Raw genomic sequence first — 20,508 nt, 5'->3', positions numbered from 1 at the left:
CACCCCCAGCCAGAGGCATGGGTACAAACTTCACAATTTCCCTCTCTATTTGTAAGCCAAGAAGCATGAAGTCTGTCCACACTGGCTCTCGTGCCCACCCTGCTGACCACCAGAACCTCGGGGCTGAGCTACCTTCAGCCTGTTCTAAAGTAACAAGGTTGGATTCGATCTCTGAGATCCGCAGCGTGGTTTCTGTAAAGCTAGCCCTTACTTCCTCTCTCTGATCCCCAAGGATGATCAGAAGACTTAGTAACGAGTCTAGCGACTTCCAACAAAGTGAGCATAACAGAGGCCGCCTCTCAGAGCTCCGAAAAGAGGACCGGATACCTGGCAGCGCAGCTGGGACGAATGGGAAAGAGTTGGCTCAACTAGTTACACAGCTGAGTGAGTTTTTAAGGAGGCCAGGATTTCCAGGGAAAGCAGTTAGTGGAGGATTCTTTTCTTTCCCCAGAAGCAACTACAGTCCAACAATGTTCTCATTGTAAGAGATGTTTATTTTCTTGTTTATACACATCTGCCACCATGTGGTTTTGCCCCAACAACAGAACTAGCTTTCTAGGCTGTGCGCATCCCAGTGAAGAGTTATTTGTTACCACCAGCGCTGAAGGGTATCTTCAAATGTAGTATATATGCATGTACGGTGCATGTGTACACATGCATGAGCTCCTCATGGGGCAAATCTGATGGGCACTGGGGCTCGGTAGTAAATTCCTCAGGGATGTACCCAATGTACACACGTGTGTGAGCTCCTCACGGGACAAATCTGATGGGGGACTAGGGCTCAGTAGTAAACTCCTCAGGGATGTACCCAATGTGCACACGCGTGTGAGCTCCTCATGGGGCAAATCTGATGGGCACTGGGGCTCGGTAGTAAAGTCCTCAGGGATGTACCCAATGTGCACACGTGTGTGAGTTCCTCGAGGGGCAAATCTGATGGGGAACTGGGGCTTAGGAGTAAACTCCTCAGGGACGTACCCAATGTGCACACGCGTGTGAGTTCCTCGAGGGGCAAATCTGATGGGGAACTGGGGCTTAGGAGTAAACTCCTCAGGGACGTACCCAATGTGCACACGCGTGTGAGCTCCTCACGGGACAAATCTGATGGGCACTGGGGCTCGGTAGTAAACTCCTCAGGGATGTACCCAATGTGCACACGTGTGTGAGCTCCTCACGGGACAAATCTGATGGGGGACTAGGGCTCAGTAGTAAACTCCTCAGGGATGTACCCAATGTGCACACGCGTGTGAGTTCCTCGAGGGGCAAATCTGATGGGGGACTGGGGCTTAGGAGTAAACTCCTCAGGGACCCAATCACAGTACACCAGCTACAAGCCACAAAAGAAAACGGGATGGAAGGTGTTATCTGAAATAGCAACCCTGACATCTGGTGACATCATCACTCTTGGCTGAGATGCCCACAATGCTCCCTGAAGCTGCCGTCCTCAAGGCCTCCAGGGACCCAGGAGTGGGGACACTCACCCTGATCATCATCTCTCTCTCTATGATGCTATCCTCCAGGGAGAGCATCTCTGACACGGGCCTCTCCTTCACGGGCTCTTTCTTGACCCGCTCCTTCACACTGGTCAGGTCAGGCTCAGAGATGGAGGGGCCCAGAGATGCCCCGTTGACAGCCAGCTGCTCAGTCCGGGAGACACTGAGGGCCTTGGCTGGTCCATGCCTCAGCACCCTGGCCCTGGCCACGGCAGGAAGGAGGGTCCCCTGGTCCTGCCTCAGTGCCCCGTTACTGACACTTTTTCTCGGCCCTGGGTACTCAGGCGGAGGCCTGTTGGGAATACGGGCCAGGGCAGCCTGCAGCTGGGCACTGTATTCCACCTGCTCCCGAAGCGCAGGAATCTGAGGTACCGCCTCGGGGGTCTCCTCCTCTTCCTCGCTCTCACTGCTGTGGATCAGCATGGTGGCATCCGAGAACGTCTTCTTGTGGTGATACTGAGGAAGCCCATGCACTTCCTGGCCACCCGCCTCCTCAGAAGGGCCCTGCTCCCGAAGAGTGTTGCGACGAGCCATGGGGATATTGAGTGACTTCAGTGTCATGGCCTCCATGCCTCGGACCATACTGTTCATCACCTCCAGGCTGTGGCGCTTATTCACCGTGCCGTGGTGCCTGGTGGCTATAAGGGGTTCGCTTACCTCCTGCAGAGACTGATGGACCACAGGAGAGCTGTCTTCCTGGAAGGTCTTTACGGATAGCTGCACTTTCCGCGTTACCAGATCAGGGCTGCTGCCGCTGACATACTTGTGGCGGTGGCTGGCGAGGTCTGGGGTGCTGGTGGCAGGACGGGGCCGAGGGTAAGGGGGTGGTGGCCTGAAGAGATAGTTCTTCAGCATGTGGGCTGTGCTGTAGCTTTGGGCTCCTTGGAGCTGCATGTTGGCCAGTTCCGGAGTGCTCACTGTGTGCGAGATGGAGCTGGCCCCTGGCTTGCTAGGCATCGCGTTGTTCTGGGGGTTCATCTGGTCAGACGGGCTAACAAGCTTGTGACCATAGCCCCCCTGGGGCGCATATGGGACAGTGTAGGGATGCCTTTCCCGCATCTCTGGCTGGCTGTACACCAGCTCCTCAGGCTGGTTGTAGGCATGGGTGTTGATGATGTTGAGGTTCCGCAGAGACCGGCTCTGGCTGTCCGCGTGCATTAGCCCCCTCTTCATCTGGCGCATGACCGTCTCGTAATCTGGGGTTGGCCTGTAAGACGGCACGATGATGGTGCTGTGGCGGTGGCTGGGGATGTAATCGGCCCTCATGATGTCACTTCCAGGGATGCTGAGGTTGGAAGACACTGGAGAAGCCTGGATGAAGCTTTGGGAGCAGCTGAGGGAGGTGACGCTGTGAACGCTGCACACGCTGCCATTGGTGACTGTTCCATTTAAGTAATTTAAGTCTAGGCTGTTGTGAGAGTTGCAGTACAAAGCCTCCTCGTTCCCAGGGAAAATGCTGTCTGCAAGAAGTCAAACAGAGAGCCATCACACCACCCTGTTTCAACAGAGCTCATCCTTACGTGCCTGGAGTGAACTACTGAAGTATGTCATAAATACTGAAATATGTTCTCACCCACACATGTCACAAAGAACTGTTATCTTAGATGAAGTGTCCATGTATAGACTATGTCGGAGCACACAGCAAAGAAAGTGCACAGCGTGGGCGTCGCCTACATAGTCTCGACTTTGCTATAATTAGACTCAAACAATAAGCCACTTGTTGGGCAGACCTGGACTCTGGTGCACAGCTTAGGGGCAGAACCGGATATTTGGGCCAGGAAGTCAGAGTTTTAACAGAGCAATAGACTTGAAGCTGCCCCACCCTCAGAACTGCTCTCTGACTACATCAAAAAAGGGCTCTTAACCAAAGGGACCACTGAGCGCTCAGAAAACAGCGAGACCAACAGCTCGGGGGCGGTCGGTGCGGCTGTGGTTTCTGAGTGGCAGCTACCAGATGGAGAGGTCAGAATCAAGAGCCTTTGAGATGTTCCTGAAACCGCCCTCTAGCTCCACCCAAGATCAACTCTAGTGAATATGAGCAAAAGCTGAAAGAAAGAGCTACAGAAGCCATTTCATGTACATTTAGAGGGTGCGGGTGCGTGGGGGCATACAGATATGTGGGCACACGAACTTGTATGGAGGACCAATGTTTAAGCTGGGAAGCATCCTTGGTCCCTCTTCTTCACTCAGGCAGAGCTCTCAAACTCTGAGCTTGCTGATATGGCTTGTCCCGCTGGCCACCTTGTTCAGGGGATCCCACATCTGCCCTCCCCTAGCGTCTGTGTGAGTTCTGAGGATCCACACTCTGGTCCTCAACCTTGCACACCAAGTGATCTAGCCACTGTGCTGCCTAGTTTTGATGTTCTCTTTACATAAAGGAAAGAAGACACTGTAATCTAGAAAATGCCTCCATATTGGCAAGTCTGTGGGGCATTCTCTTGATCACTGTGGTAGGGCCTAGCTTACTGTGTATGTGTGTGTGGCACGCTGGGCAAGGTGGTCTTTGGTGGTGTAAGAAAGCAGGCTGAGTAAGCCACGAGAAGCAAGCCAGTAAGCAGCGTTCCTCACGGCCTTCCGCATCGGCTCCTGCCTTGAGTTCCTCACGTCCCTCAGTGCTGCAGTGTGACCTGAGAATTCTAAGCTGAAATAAACCCTTTCCTCTCCGAGCTGCTTCTGGTCATGGTGTTTTATCCCAATAACAGAAACTCCAACAAAGACAACTTCTGAGTCACCCACACGCCCCCAAGCCAAGAGCTCCTAGAGGCCAGTTTCTGGGTCAGGCCCACTCTAGTATCCAAGATCCCTCTCAGAGCCAGACACACATGGAAGCCAGCCTCTTGCTAACACACACGCTGAGCAAGGGAGACAAAGGAAAGATAAAAAAGAGAACCATGGTTAGCAACATCCAACTGGGACTGGAGCAGTAGCTCGGCAGTTAAGAGCACTAACTACAGGGTCAATGAATTTGGGTCCCAGCACCCATGTGTAGGCTTGCAACTGTTGTAACCCAGCTTTGGAGACTCTGTCATGGGCTTCTGGCTGCCATGGGCACTGAGTTCAAGTGGTATACATACACACACAAGCACTCAATACAACTAAATAAGTACATCTTTTAAAAAACTTCAACAATCTGAAAGAGAAATGCAGACACAAACAAGGCAGAATAAACGAGGGGAGCAAGGTGTGCAGACTGCTCCAGTGGGGTTTGGTGCCTTCCCACAGATATGTGGCAACTCTGCCAGGCTGTTCATAAAAAGCACTACTGACTGAACCGTTTGGTCATGTTTAAGGCTTCACGCTTCGGCCTTCACATTGCAGCTGCTTCCGAGCAGCCACGATCACAGACACTTACGACACATATAATATGCAGCATGCAAGGTCTGTGATCGTTGTCTTAAAGCTGCAGTTAGCTCAGTAATAAAAGATTCAAGGGCTCACTGCTACAAGAGATAAGCGAATGGCACAGCTGGCAAATGAGGGCCTGAGTTTGGATCTTCAGCACACATAAAAATAAATGCTAGGATGGTCACTTGTGTCTGTAATCCCACCACGGGCAGGGTGGGGGAGCGAGAGACAGGAAGGTCCACTCATGGCCCAGCCCATCTAGCTAACTGTGGAGGGCCAGAGTCTGTCTCAAAAAGTGAAAAACGGTTGAAGGAAAAACACCCAACATGGACCTCTGTTCTACACACACATGGGCAGGCAGGCAGGCACACACGCGCGCACACACACACACACACACACACACACTGAGTTTTCATATCCATATGCCTAACCTCTGTTTCCCTATTTCTGTATGGAAACAACAGTACCTCAGGCTTGCTGTGAGGATCAAATGAGACAATACACAAAGTCAACACCTCACAACCACTGGATCCACGCTCAAAGGCTTAGAGGGAAGCTAAGGGAACAACAGGAATGAGGGTGAGCGTCACTCTCAGTCAACCACCACCATGTGGCTGCCTCAGGCTCCTGACACGGGCACTGAGAGTGAAGTCGGTCTCCAACCTTGGCCCACTAAGAATGAGAAGAAGACAAGGAAACAGGAATTCACACTCCAAGTGGCCTAGTTGCTGGAATCTTCCCAGGCAGCTGATATGCTAACTTGTCTAAACTGAATTTGCTGGCCACTGTGGTCAGACAAGGACAAAGTTGGGTTTTTTTGTTGTTGTTGTTGTTCTTCTTCTTCTTCTTTTTAAGATTTATTTATGTATTATGTATATGGTATTCTGCCCAAATGTACGCCTGCACACCAGAAGTGGGCACCCGATCTCATTTAGATGGTTGTGAGCCTCCATGTGGTTGCTGGGAATTGAACTCATGACCTTTGGAAGAGCAGCCAGTGCTCTTAACCTCTGAGCCATGTCTCCAGCCCGACAATGACAAAGTTAACATCAAACCATCACTGACATTTTCAAGCAAGCATCTTTGCTGTGCCCCGGAACCCAGCTTTTTGTCTTACAGAGGCAGAAGGAAGAGCCACAGTTACCTTGGGAAGTGTGGGTCTCCGAGTAGTGCTCACCACACTGCATGGGAGGCAGGATGTACGGCTGCTGCCTTGGCTGAAACAGAGAAGAAAGAACACACTGCAGCACTGTAGGCCACCGTTCTGACCACCCCACCTCACAGAGACTGGTTCAAGGTCAGAGAAAGAAAGAGGTGAGCATCCAAAGCCATGTGCAGCCGTTCGCTAGGGTGGTCTCGGCCACCAACCTCGGGCACCAAGCTCTGTAACAGGTAGCAGAAGAGGCACACCCATGGAGGAAGTATAAGAAGGGAAACTTGGTTTATCCTGTCCAAAGCTGGTTTCTTCCCGGGCCCACATGCTCCCGACACAGTAGCAGAGCCCACAGTCCCAGTTCACAGCATGAAAGGAGGCTCATGTAGCGTCAGTGCTGTGTTATGCTGGGCCCAGTGGTGAATTTACATAGGAATCCAAAATGTGGCACACAGGGTCAAGGCCACTCCAGAACCAAGTGTGGCCCGGGCCACCTAGGCCCTCTAGTGCAGTTAGGATACAGGATCTCTCCCATTGAGCCTGAAACATGGCCATTTAGGCTAATCTGAACCACTTTCTGCTGCAGAAGAAGGGAAGGTAAAACAATGTATAAAGCACCAAAGACCATGGATGGTCCATCTCCTATCTCTGCCAGCTAGCTATTATCTCAAGATAACTGGTTCAGAAGCTGGGTTCTAGCACCTGGGAAGCAGAGAAAGGCAGATCTCTGTGCCTTCAAGGCCATCCTGGTCCATATCACAGCATCAGATGGGTAACCAGGAAGGTCGTGAAAACAAGGGATCCAAAAACCAGCTGGAATGAGAGAAGAGAGAAGGCCTGAAAGGAAGCAGAGGAGACCCCAGGTGCAGAGGAGACCCCAGGTGCAGAGGAGATCCCTGGTGCAGAGGAGACCCCAGGTGCAGAGGAGACCCCAGGTGCAGAGGAGACCCCAGGTGCAGAGGAGACCCCAGGTGCAGAGGAGACCCCGGGTGCAGAGGAGACACGCTGCTGGCCTTGGAATAACCGCACGAGTCCTGCGGGATGACTTCAGAGCTGCAAAGTCTTTCCAAGTATTTTTTCTTTTGCGGACAACACATCATTCAACTAAAATTTTCCACAGTGGGTAAGGACTGTCAGCTTAACAGGCTGGAAGTGAGTGAAGACACAATGGCACAAGAAACACAGCAGAGGCATAAAGAAGCTTGGTTTATAGCCGCCTCTTGCTCCTATTTAGAAAACAACATTAAGTGACTTTATGAACTGGGCTAAGTATACAGTGAAAAGCCATTTCCAAATGCTGTTTCTGGATTATATTTAATTTCTTCTTTTTGGGACATGGGAGGGTGTTGGTAAAGGTCCACTTGAGGCCTCCTGTTCTTCACATGTTTGGCAAATGTTCTACTACTGAGCTATATAAATGCCAAATCCCCATTTATTTATTCTGAGATATTATAATTTTTCCATATCTTCTAGTACAGAAATAAACGCCACAACATAGATGTTCTAGTGTGGTTTCCACTGCCATGATTTAAAAAATAAATAAAAAATAAAAACATGACTAAAAACAACTTTGGGAGGAAAGGGTTTGTCTGCTTACAGATCATTGTCCACTGAGGAAATTAAGGTAGAAACTCAAGGCAGGAGCTTAAAACAGAAACCATGGAGGAACACTGCTTACTGGCTTGCCCTGGCATGCCTTTCTTATACAGCCCAGACCCACCTATCCAGGGATGGCACCACCCACAGTGGGTTGTGCCTTTCTACATCCATTATCAATGTGGAAAATGCCCTGTGAGAGAAGAGAAACTGTGGGCAGGGGCATCTCTGTGACAAGCTGGGGACCTACAACAGGGCAGGATTCTGGGAGGATATGGGGTGAGAGTAAAGTCACAAGGGTCACAGAGACTGAAGAGGACACCCTCTAATCAGACACGACTCCTAGTGGAGGGAGGGGAACACCAACCCACCCACAAAAACGTCAACCCCAAATTCACCCTGCCTCCAAGATGTGCAGGGATAAAGGTAGAGCAGAGATTGAGGGAATGTCCAACCAATGCCTGGCCCAACCTGAATCTAACCCCATGGGAGAGACCCAGCCCCTGACACTACCAACGATACTCTACTATGCCTGCAGATGGGAGCCTAGCATAGCTGTCCTCTGAGAGGCTCCACCTAGCAGCAGACTGAAACAGATGCTGAATCTCAGGGCCAAACATTGGGTCAAGTGTAGAGAGTCTTGTAGAGAAGTCAGGAGGAAAGATAAAGGACCTAGAGGGGACAGGAGCTCCACAAGAGGACCAGCGGAGTCAACTAACCAGGGACCAGAGGATCTCGCAGAAACTGAAGCACCAGCCAAGGACCAAGCATGGACTGGACCTAGGCCCCTTACACAGATGTAGGCCATGGGCAGCTTGAGCTTCGTGTGGGTCCTCTAGTAAGGAGAGCAGGGGCTGTCTCTGACAAGGACTCAGCTGCCAGATTTTTGATCACTTCCCACTGGCAGGGCTGCCTTGCCAAGCCACAGGGTAAGAGGACATGCTCAGGCCTAATGCGACCTGGTGTGCTGGGGTGGGTTGGTAGGGCAGGAGGGCTACCCTTTTCTGAGGAATAGGAAAAGGAGGGTGGGGGAAGAGGGAGGGAGGGAGGGAGGGTCTAGGAAGAGAGGAAGGATGGTGCGACCATCGGGATGTAAAGTGAATAAAAAAAAGAAAATGCCTTGTAGATGTGCCCATGCCAGTGTGATGTAGGCGAGTCTTCAAATGAGACTCTATTTTCTGAGGTACATCCAGGGGTTTATGTCAAATTGACAAAAAATTATATATATAAATTATATATATATATATATATATATCCATGACTATAGGCATCATAAAGGGGAAAGAGAGAGGGAGAGAGGGAGAGAGAGGGGGTGGGGGGAGGGAGAAATTGGCAAGGAAGCCAAGATGCTTATCAGCAAGGACCATTAAGATACCATAGTCTGTTGTCTCACTTGAAAGGATGGTTCAGACCTACAGGGCAGGGTGAAGAGACCTCGGAATCCAGACCCCTGTAGACCCTCCCTCATCCAAGAAATCAAGGCAGGCTCTCTGGATCTCAGGAATGCCTGAGAGCTTGTGGTCTGTCATCAGACATAGCTCACTGGAACAAATGATGCTTGATCTCACTAACAAAACCAGGAGATGAAGAAGGACAAAGGCAGACAGCATTAACAGAGGGCACTGATGCAGGCCAGCAAGCATGAGCAAATGCACCGCACTCCGAGAAAGAGCAGAGGGCCCCTCCAGATCACCAATGCACCAGACCACAAGGCAGAGAGAGGGTCATGGTGACATCGGCAATAGCCACATGCGCTCAGGAAGTCCCGTGTGGCTCAACTCTAGAATTCTAACAGTCTCTGTCATGCTCTTTCCAGAAAGAAAAAACAATGCCCTCCAAGCTTTCTAAGAGACAGGCTATCCACACACTGGATACAGAGAAGACTTCACTTAGGGGCTCCTGTCTATTGTTTGCAGAGAACTGTACATACACCTGAGGAAGAAGGCCACATGTTCGTCTTGGCTATCTATAAAAAGCTGGAGAGATGGCTCAGGGGTTAGAGGCACCGACTGCTCTTCCAGAGGTCCTGAGTTCAATTCCCAGCAACCACAGAGTGGCTCACAGCCATCTATAATATGACCTAATGCCCTCTTCTGTCATGAAGGCAGAGCACTGTATACATAATAAATACATCTTAAAAAAATATTTTAAAATGCCACGCCTTAAAGACCTGTGCCGAGACAAGCTGAAAACAAAACACAGGTCTGTCCTACCACCTGAGTCGTCCTCACGACAGGAAGTGCCTACAGTAGGTCTACAGCTGTGCATCTTGCCCGTATCACCAGGAAAAAGAATAGCTTCTAAAATGTAAAAATCAACCGGAGGCTGCAGCTATACTGACTGAAGTCTGGAAATTAGAAAATGCCCCATCCGTTTCATATACTGAGACCGTTAAACCAGACTTATTTGATTGCGGTTCATTTAAAAAGCATTTTCTGGCTAGTTTGCTTGGCTCTATCTGTGGCAATGAATTCCTTAGACTCTGTAGCACTTACCACTGGGACTTGTTAACAGAGCAGATGAGCAAATGGCCCGAAGGTACATGATCACTCTGACCTGGAATGAGACTGGGGAGTACCTCAAACCACATGCAGGGATGTGTCCGTGGGTGAGTGGGACACAGTGGGTACTTACCACACCTCCTGCAACTGAATAATGGCCTCCTATGCTTCTAGCAACTCTCCCACGGCAATGGTACCCTTTGTCCTTTCCCCTCAAATCCATCACAGCCTTTATCCTGACAGGCAAGCCACTAACTGAAGAGTGTACGTACCAGTGAGGACCGGCTCCAGGTGGGCCCACGTCTGATCGGGGGTGGAGAATTTGACTGTCTATATGAAAAATTAAAAATAAGAATCATCACTATTGCTGACCAGAAGTACAAAAGGTCAGAGAAGGGAGGCTGGGGGGGGGGGGTGGGGCAGACCAGCGAGCCCTGCCTCACAGCACACACAGCACACACAGTTCACACACCGATGCTAAGAACTCAACTCCTTTGTCACTCTTCTTTTGTCTTCAAAATGATTGCAACACATATTTTCATAATGCTTTGCTCACTACTACTGGGAGAATGAGGCTTATTTAAAAAGAAATATTATGAGAGAGAAAAGACTAAAAAAACCTCACATCACGTGGACTTCTAAAACAATGTCCAGCATGTCCTGTGTGCATATGTATAATAAAAATACTTTGAAAAGTGCTTCCAGTTTAAATAAAATCCCAAAAATAGAGAGAGTATCTTTCAGTTTGAGCCCATAAAGATAATACACACTGCAAATGTTTACCAAGCCATCTGTCCTTTTTGTTTGCTTTAAACTCTGTTCTGATGCTTAGGGGCCAGGGGGGAGGTCAAAGCCAGCAAATCTAGGCAAATATTCCATAACTGAGGTTATATCCGGAACCCAACCAATCTTTTAGAAAGAGAGCACCCCAGCATTGATTAAACAGTGATGACAGAGAGGTGAAACAATAGGAACAGGGAGCATCCACTCTTAAGAAAAAAAAAAAAAATCAAATCACGATACACCCTTTTCATCAGGCTAAAATTCTTCATACAGACCGTCCTTATTTGGAAAGTTGCCCTTCTACCTGCTTGCTGATAAGTGTCTTTGCCATGGTAAAACCATGGCGACAATGCAGCAATGCTGACTCTTTTAGCAGCTGTCCAAACCCAGTGTTATCATCGCTGAGGTAAACATGGTCCTCCAGCTCTTCCTCCCTAGGTCAAAGGGGCAGCAGCCAAACCCTGGAGTGAGGCCTGCCGCCAGCAAGGACGGGCTCTGCAGGAGCAGATGCTGCAAGGCCAGCCTGCGTGGCTCGTGAGTGGGCAGCCCTGGGAGGGGAAGGAGGCCGCCCCTGAGCCAGGGTTACAGCTCAGTGTGCATGCAGGAAAGGCGAGGTTCAAGTGCTCCCCATGCAGAGTTACCCTGGGTCAGGATTCTTGGTTTTCAGCATTACATCATGATGTTCACTCTAGGAGAACAGTGTGAACACAGCGGTGTGAACACAGGAGGACAGTGTGAACACAGTGTGAGCACAGTAACGAAGACGTTTGCTGAGAAACAGTTAAACCTGAAGACTGGCACTCTGAAATGGGTTCATATCGACCACACGGAAGTCAAGCTACAGAATTCTTGATGGTGTCAAGGCCACCAGCGGAATTCAAAGGCAAGAGCAGAACAGATTCCTTATGGTTGAGTGTTGACTATGTGTCTGCAAAAGGCATGGTTATGCCATCTTTGCCAATGTTGCTGCTGGTAGACCTAGGCTATGAGATGTACTTTCAGGCCCTAGCAGTGACCAATTTCAGTGTATGGTTTGAAAATGCCTGGAGTTTAAAAAAAAATGTCTACACTCACCTGGGGCCCAGTTCTGAGCAGCTGCCTTCTCCAGCGACACCTGCTGTCCAGCAATAGTCTACCCTGCTTGGATGTGCCCACTGTGGGAGTGGAAAGACAGCTTCCCTCTGCCATTTCCATCCCCGACACTCTCTGAACCAAAATTAAACACCTTGGGGGCCCAAGCGGCAAGTGTGTTCTGCTGGGGAACGCCTTTTGAAAGCAGCCAAAGGCAGGGCGACAGCAGAGTCGGCCCCCGGCACGCCATCTCCGAGGTCAGGCCATGAGGAAGTGCCCTCAATCAGACTCAGATTTATCGTCTTTATTTCCGAACTAAATTAAAAAGGCATACAGATGTGCGCCATCTCGGCGTGCCTTCCAAATCCCCCTCTAATTACCCTGGCCTCTCATTTGCCGTCAGATGGCACGACCCAGGAGCGCACGCAGGGTTAGCCAACTGTGAGCGGAAACAGGCCAGGCCTGCGGCAGCGTCTTCTCTTTAAAGTAGGCTCATCGCTGTGCTCCCCACTTCTGAATGTACTCCACTTCTAACACGGAGGGGCACCTGGGCAAATTGGGAGCAGCTGGGTCTTCCGAACTCAGAGCCGAGAGCCAGAAAGGCACTGAGGTGGCCTCCGCGTCCGGGAAGTTAAACATTTGTAGTCAATTTGGGAATGAATGACTGTCTCTCTAGGCACATGGACTGCAGTAGACTTCTCTGCCTTCTGACTGGCTTTAGTCTCTTTCTATGGCTTCTAGAAGGATCAAGGGAAAAGCGCTTGATTAATAGGACTAAGCCATTCAGAGAGACAGTGAGCTAGCATTCACTTACTCTGTGCAGATCTTGTTCTGTTTGTAAAACTTGTGCCGTGCTGTAAATAACCGGGAAATATACTTGGCATTTTCAATATCATCCTTGAAAAAGAAGAGATAGGGAAAAAAATAAGCATCTGTTTGATTAGATATTTGCTTCATGAAGACTGATCTGTACAGACATTAATCTCCTCCCTTTCATCCGAAGAACAAAATAACATGCCAGGCCAGGCAGCGAACCGACCATTGGTTTCCACGGTGTCCACGCTGCCATGGCCAGCAAAGATGGCAGGAATGGCCGTCCGCTAGTGACATCAAAGGTTCTGGGTCTGTAATGATGAACTGACAGGTTCTCAGTAATTCTAAACCAGAACCTTCAGAGCAAGTAACTGAATCAAGGCCTACAATTAACACCAATGTCACCCAGCCAGAGACGGTGTGGTAAGGGGATAGCCTTGGCTCCTGAGAAGGGACCCAAATAACTCCAGACAGTGTGGACTACGGGGGGACTGAAAATTCCAGGTCAGCCGGCAACAGACAATGCAGTTGGACACAATGAGGAGCCACCTGAGGAAAACTGTGACCAGAGTGCTGTGCCATGCTGGACAAACATGAATCTTAGTGCCAAAGCCAGAGGGAGCATCCACCACTTGCAAGAAGTCATGTATGACCAGGCAAGTTTTAGATAAAAATCTCTGCAATAGCACTGTGTCCCTTACGGAGTACAGGTGTGTCCAATGTGCAGCCAGGACACCTAAGGATGCAGCCCAGTGCTGACATGATGAGGGATGTCATCATGCGTGTGTGTGTGTGCATCACCATGTGCAGGTATGCATGCATGTGTACATATAGAGGTACGTGTGAGTGTCTGTCTGCGTACATGCACGTTTGTGTGCATGTGTGACTTGATTTAGCAATCTTTAAGTGTCAACTTTGTAGGCGACAACAATGTGTCTCACTATCAGAAGGCTGGGCATGGATAATGAGGCAAAGGCATTATTAGCTTTAAAAAAAATAAATCTGTCCCCAAGCGATGCAGGCCCCTGGACTCACTGTGTGGAAGAGCGCTGTCTCCTCCTTGTCAATCAGCTCCAGCAGGATTGCTGCTTTGCTGTGGGTGACACTCCCAATGTCATTCCACCTGGGCCAAAGAAATGTGACAGAGCTTACTCAGAAACAGTCCATGTATTCGCCATGAGAAAGGTCTCATGATTATAACGCAACTATTCTCTCTTTTTAACGATAGCTTAAATATCCCACCTGTCAAAGGAGAAAATGGAAAGAAATGCAGTATGTACTAATTCACTCAGGTAACAATTCGATTTGAAATATATCTGCGTAGTGACATCCGTGAAACGTTTTCTTTGTGGGTAGCTTTGAGAAAAACCTGCAAAGGTCTTGTTACCTTCCTCCCAAGTTTTCTGATGATGAGGTGCCTCCCCTGAATGTTTTACTTACCTCAAAGTACAGTCAAAGTCCTGTTGCCGTCTGCACATTCACTGTGCCATCTTGGAAAGAATGCCCACTGGTGATTTATGTATCTATGCTCCATGATCTAAACACACACCTGCATGTTCTCCTTGCTTGTCGTCAGAGACCTGTCCACATGGGTGTGCAGGGCATGGACTAAGTGCATGGATACAGGCATGACGGCACCGAGTCCACCTATGTGTAGCGCCTGTGGCCAGCCAGGGTCTTATAAGGAATCTAATCCCAGAAGCAGGTGCCAGACACCAAGAAATAAGTGGTTGCTTCCGTTTCTACTTGGAGCAAGTTCCTAGCCATCTTTTTAATGCTTCAGCTGCAGCTGATGATCCAGCGCGCTCTCTCTCTCTCTCTCTCTCTCTCTCTCTCTCTCTCTCTCTCTCTCTCTCTCTCTCTCTCTCTCCCCCTCTCCTCCTTCTTCTCTTTCTCTCTCCCCTCCTTCCTTCCTTTTTTTAAAAAGACAGGTCTCCAGTATTCCAGGTTGATTTCAAACTTGCCACCTAGCTGAGAGTGACTCTGAACGAAGCCCTGATCCACCTGCTTCCACCACTACACAGTCTTCTGTGCTGCTGGAGACTGGCCTCCCACATGTAGGCAAACAGTGCTCCCTCTGGGCTCTGTCCCCAGCCCTTTAAGACTCCTGCTCTATGAAGCCCTCCCTCAGTCCACGCACTCAGGCAGAGAGCAGGCCTGCTGGAGCGCTCACTCCCCACCCCGCTGTTCTTCCTTCTGGGATTAGATCTCTCACAAGGCCCAGGAAGGCTACAGGCTCCTCACACAGCATGTCTCCATGCCTGTAATCCCTGCACTGAGCCAGCCTACTGCACAGAATACAATTCTCATATCCTATCGGAAGCAGAAAAAGCAGCGGTTTGCTCCTTCTCAGAGCAGATGCAATGCAGACACTAATGAGAACCCAACTCCCTGAATCTGAGACGGGCGAGTTCTTTAACTGGGGTTTTCAAAGTTAGCACCAGTCACCTGCCTAGTCCAGAGTAGCTGTGCTCCCCACACTTGTGCTCCCTACACTTGTGCTCCCTGGCACAGACATCGGGCTGAGTAGCCACCTCTTGCTGGTAGAAACTCAAGGGAAAGGAAGTGGCTTCTCTTTTACAGATAAATTCCTTCAAAGCAGCTGCAAAAATGCTACAGCCAGCGCTCACCCTGTGCCCACCTTGTGTTCACCCTGTGCAGCTGCTGAAGGAATGGAATAAACGCTACCAGAGGCTTATGGTCCTGACATCTGCACGTGGCTGCTTCAGTTCAGTAATGTATGTGAGAGTGTGTGTGTGTGTGTGTGGTGTGTGGTGTGTGTGTGTAATCCAAGCAACAAGCTTCTGTGTGTGTGTAATCCAAGCAACAAGCTTCTGTGTGTGTGTAATCCAAGCGACAAGCTTGTGTGTGTGTGTAATCCAAGTGACAAACTTGTGCGTGCACGCGCGCGCGTGTGTGTGTGTAATTCAAGTGACAAGCTTGTGCGCATGTGTGTGTGTGTAATTCAAGTGACAAGCTTGTGTGTGTGTGTGTAATCCAAGTGACAAGCTTGTGCGTGTGTGTGTAATCCAAGTGACAAGCTTGTGCATGTGTGTGTGTGTAATCCAAGTGACAAGATTGTGTGTGTGTGTGTGTGTGTGTGTGTGTGTGTGTGTGTAATCCAGAGACAAGCTTGAGTGTCCTTCCTCTGTCACCCTCCACCTTGGTTTTTGAGGCAGTCTCTCCCTGGTCTGGAGCTTGCTCAGGATGTTAGCTGGGCTAGCCAGCTAATCCCAAGATCTCCACTTGCCTTGCCCTCCCAGCTCTGGGACTACAAAGCTCTGCTACCATGCCCAGCATGTTTATGTTTGTTCTGGGGACAGAACTTGGGTCCTTGCAGGACTTTACCAACTATGATACAGTTCCCTATCCCTTAAAAGTTTGTGTCCTCTGGTCTCTGCCTTCATCCTAGCTTCAAACAACAAGGGGGCAAAATAAAAATGATGGCTAAGCGGGGACGTAGGGCAAGTGATGCCAACCAGGGTGGCTCCTGTTGGACATCTGTAAAGCGGGGACCTAGGGCAAGGAATGCCCACCAGGGTGGCTCCTGTTGGACAACTGTAACGGTGCATCTCTACCTGATCCACGCACTTCACGCCGGAAGCCACCAGGCCAGGAGGAGCCTGTGCTTCGTGTGCTAGAGCTGCCACTGACACCTGCACACACACAGGAATCAATCAACTCAGGGCCAGACTGCCCTGGTACACAAAGGTGAGCCTGTGGACAACCATGCAAAGACCGGCTAGTGGGCAGGGGTGGGTGGGGGCCATTCACCATATCCCTGGACAGGATTTGCTTGAACTGAATGGAAAAGAAGGTTAAAGGATCCAAGTAATTAAAAAAAAAAAAATACTCAGGTCATTTCATTCGTTATCACAGACTGATCGCTTCTAAGGCACACTTCTACAGGCAACCAATCCCCTCTTGTTAGTACAAAGAATAGTCTGCACGTGGGCAGCACACGGTCAGGCAGAGCGTACAGGGCTGTGGCCAGGGACAGTCTCAACAACAGCAACCAGCAGGGCTGAGAACACACCTGCATGGCTGAGGACACACCTGCAGGGCTGAGGACACACCCACAGGGCTGAGGTCACACCTGCAGGGCTGAGGACACACCTGCTCTTCCCACTCTCAAGGCCCACCCACTGACTCAGTGGGCTTGAAATGCACATTTCCTGTAGTCAGGGAGGAAGGGGCTGAGCCTCCAGGAAAAGTGTTATCAGTTTTTCCCCATCAATCCTGAAGACGGCTACTTTCATCTGAACTGAGAAAACGTAGCTCATGCAGGTTAGGTCCAACATGGCTCTCCACTCACTGAGTAGCAACAGCTGACGGCACCACCTACAGCCTCTGACGGGAGGGGGCGGGGCAGATTACCTGTATATTACTGCCTGTCTTCCGATTCTGTTCCTCACAAAGATCCCCATAAAGAAAATGCCGAGGTGCATGCTGTTGCCGTGACTGTCCTGCGGGAGACCAACAGAAGGCATCTGTTCCCACCATTGCTGTACTGCACCATTCACAATAGCAAAGGTTATCCAGCCCGAGGGAGACGAATGGAGCAAGATGTGGGGGATGGAATACCATGTGGACTTTAAATAGGGTACTCTGGCATTTGTAACTGGTGCCATTATCCTAAGTGAAACAGGAAAGGCACGGGGAGACAAACAGTGCACTCGCTTAGATGGGAGTAGGGCCCAGCAGAGCAGAGAGTGGGGTGGCAGGCGGCAGAATTTAGGAGCAGCAGGGGTGAGGAGATGTGGGCCAAGACAAAAACTTTAATTAAATTAGAGGGGCAAATTCAGAGATCCATTGTGCATTATACAAACTGTAGTTAGCAACAACACACTGTATTCTCAAAACTCCCAAGAATAGGTTTCATGTTTACCTCACAGAAACATGCTAAGACTGTGAGATAAGACATGTGGTTTAGCTTGATCTACCTACACAGTGCATACATATATATTTCAAAATATCTACACATAATAAATACAAAGCATTTGTCATTTTAAAAGTACAGGTACAAGGCAAGAGACAGCACTAGCCTTATGCATTTGTCTGCAGTCTGCCCATGGGCACCCCACAGTCCAAGCCCATCAGTGGAAGGAAGCAACAGAGCTGGCTGCATCCTGGACACCAGGCAAAAGTGCTAGGCTACAGTGCTGGCAGGATTCCTGACTGCTCCTGCCTTTCTTTCACACATTCTATTTAGAGGCAATTTTAAGACTTTCTGAAATTTGTTTATTTCTACTAAATTTTTAGTTTCCCTTTTCTTTTCTTTCCCTTTCTTTCTTTCTTTCTTTCTTTTTTTTTTTTTTAGAAAATGCTATCCACCCATATACTTTGAAGAGCTGCATACGGCTTGGGTTTGCATAAAATCTCGCCCACTCCCACCCCACCCCCACCTGGGGTCTGAGCCCTGCTATCTTGACAGTCTTTCAATACTGGCCCTCTTGCCCTCAGGAAGTCTCGCCCCCAAGGTTAAGAGCACTTTTTGTTGTTGCAGGGGACCCAGGTTTGGCTCCCAGCTCCTGCAAAGTGGTTCACAATGTCCTTAACTATAGTCCTGGGGAATGTGGCAGCCTCCTTGTCATATGTGGACCTAGTGGTAACTATGTGACGTGTACACAGAACACAGACACACGTGCAGGCAAAACAATCCATGACATAAAAATAAATATTTAAAATTATGTATCAGCAGCGGAAGACACAGAGGGATTAAAGGATGGAATAGAGGAAAGATCAGACCTCCTCATGAAAAGTGGGAGACAGGAGAAAACCAACTAGCAGCCTGTCTGGAACATTTAATAGCTCAGTAAATCAGGTTCTGAAACCAGCGAGGAAGCAACCCAGCAACCCCAGAATTTAGAAGGTAGCGGCAGGAAGAGGTCAGTCAAAGAAGAAACACCATAGTTTCTATGCTGAAGAAAAGATGAAAGGCAAGTTATACCACAGAAAGATGCATATGGAGAAAGAAGGTGAGGACCATGAGCCGGGAGGGAAATCCCTCTTACGCCAGCTTTGCCTGCAGGTCCACACCAGAGTCAGGTGGTGAATGTGACTCAGAAAGAGCCATTCCTAGAGTGAGACAATGGAAGGGCACACAGAAGAGATGCCCAAGGCAGCTGGGCCCCACTGGACAATGCAGGCATCACAGTGAACCAAACTTAAGAGCTGGGCACCCTACTGGGAAGGACATTTCAGCTGCAGTCTTGGGCGACCTCCTGTGAGCCCATGGGCTCTGTCGGTACGGGAGAAGCTCGGCGAGCAGCTACTGACTGCATGTGGAGGATGAAGAAAGGCAGACAGTGCTCAAGGAGGACTGGGGACATTCCAAGGATCCAGTTCTGGGAGAGCTGGCTCCAGATGGACGTGCATGTAGGAGCCACACAGTCAGTCTCACTGGCCATCCCTGTCCAGGCTGCTGGCTGCTTGTTCCAACTTCTTCTTGCAGGTAGCCCACTCCCCACTCCCACTATCTTTGGCTCCCACCTGCCATCCTCAGTCACCCAGAATCATGGCATCTGTGGATGGTCACATCCATCAGGGACAGATATATTGGGAGAATCTAGCAGCTCAGCCAAGTTCCCCACAAAGATCACTGCTGGTCCTCCCGTACCAAAGAAGGCAGTTAACTCCCTGAAGAACCTACTAGAAACACACTGAAACTGCACAGTAGACTTCAGCCCTTCCTGTAATCCAGACACTCAAAATAAACAAGCAAATGGTAGCAACAATGAAACCCCTAACTTCCAGTCAGAGGAGTTAGTTTTGTAGAAATAGAAAAAACACTGATTTTTTTTCAGTGACACAAAATGTCAAGACTGCATATAGGTTGCTCTTAGTGGGCTGCAGATGGCCTCGCCAGGCATTACTGCAAGGGAAATGGATTACAGCCCTACCAAGGGCAGCCAATAGAGAAGCAAAGGAGAATTAAACAAATCTAAAAGAGAGCATCCAGCCCTTTCCAGGAGATGCGGCCGCCCTGGTTGACTCTGTTCCGTGCTCACAGGCAGTTCTCATTAAGGCAAGGCGAGAGCAGCAGAGGAGGGGCAAAGCCTGTGTAAAGCAGCCAGAGGAGCCAGCGGTGAGCGCAGTGTGTGTGCTGACATCACAGGCCTCTCCTAGACCGCCGGGGTGCACCAGCTACGTTAGGCAAATGAACCCCATCTTCTGAAGAGCTGGTCAGCAGAGAGGGGAAATTGGATTATGGGCTCTCAGGACGCTCCCAGCCACACCCACTCCAATAGCTGGGGCAGTTACAAAGGATGTGATTTGCTTTCGTGATTTCCTAGGCGCGGTTTCCACAAAACACCCACCACACACAGCTCAGTGGAGCTGGAGAAATAAAACGTGATTGCGTATTAGAGATGCTCCCATCTGCCTCACCAACAATCGCCCCCACAGCTAAAGGAGAGTAAAGAGACTAAGCACAAGAGGAAAACCACCAGATAGCCTCTGTTCACGTCCAAGGGCACCAGCTGCCTGCCCTGCTGGAAGAAAGACAGGTCTGGCCTGGATGCTTTAAGGTGCCTGGACTCACGTTAACCGCTGTCCTGTAACTGAAGAAAATCTGGTTCACTTTACCTAAAGTGAGCTCTTAACTGCAGCGGCTGGGATGGCAATGTCTGTTCCACTCCCTCCGCCCCCATGAGCTGGTGTGTTTGAAAACTTCACCCTCTGAAGGTTATGGACCCTTTAGGAAGTGGAACCTCGCTGGAAGACACAGGTCACTGGGGATGAGCCCTGGGGCCTC

At 49.8% G+C, this 20,508-nt stretch overlaps 1 protein-coding gene across 1 annotated transcript in view; it reads right to left on the bottom strand.

Annotated features, from left to right (window-relative positions):
- Ptpn14 (protein tyrosine phosphatase non-receptor type 14) overlaps positions 1-20,508 on the bottom strand; it is an 80,999-nt gene that overhangs the window by 17,055 nt on the left and 43,436 nt on the right. Inside the window, exons 7-12 of the mRNA XM_051148125.1 lie at positions 17,130-17,218; positions 13,788-13,875; positions 12,754-12,836; positions 10,358-10,415; positions 5,980-6,052; positions 1,479-2,950 (exon numbers count right to left, since the gene is read on the bottom strand). Of these exons, the coding sequence (XP_051004082.1) occupies positions 1,479-2,950; positions 5,980-6,052; positions 10,358-10,415; positions 12,754-12,836; positions 13,788-13,875; positions 17,130-17,218 (1,863 nt within the window). The remainder of the gene's footprint in view (positions 1-1,478; positions 2,951-5,979; positions 6,053-10,357; positions 10,416-12,753; positions 12,837-13,787; positions 13,876-17,129; positions 17,219-20,508) is intronic.

This window comes from Acomys russatus, chromosome 6, assembly GCF_903995435.1.
Source record: "Acomys russatus chromosome 6, mAcoRus1.1, whole genome shotgun sequence".
Classification (NCBI taxonomy): Eukaryota; Metazoa; Chordata; class Mammalia; order Rodentia; family Muridae; genus Acomys; species Acomys russatus.
Note: the sequence above shows the minus strand (reverse complement) of the source record. Positions and strands in the feature narration are given on the sequence as shown.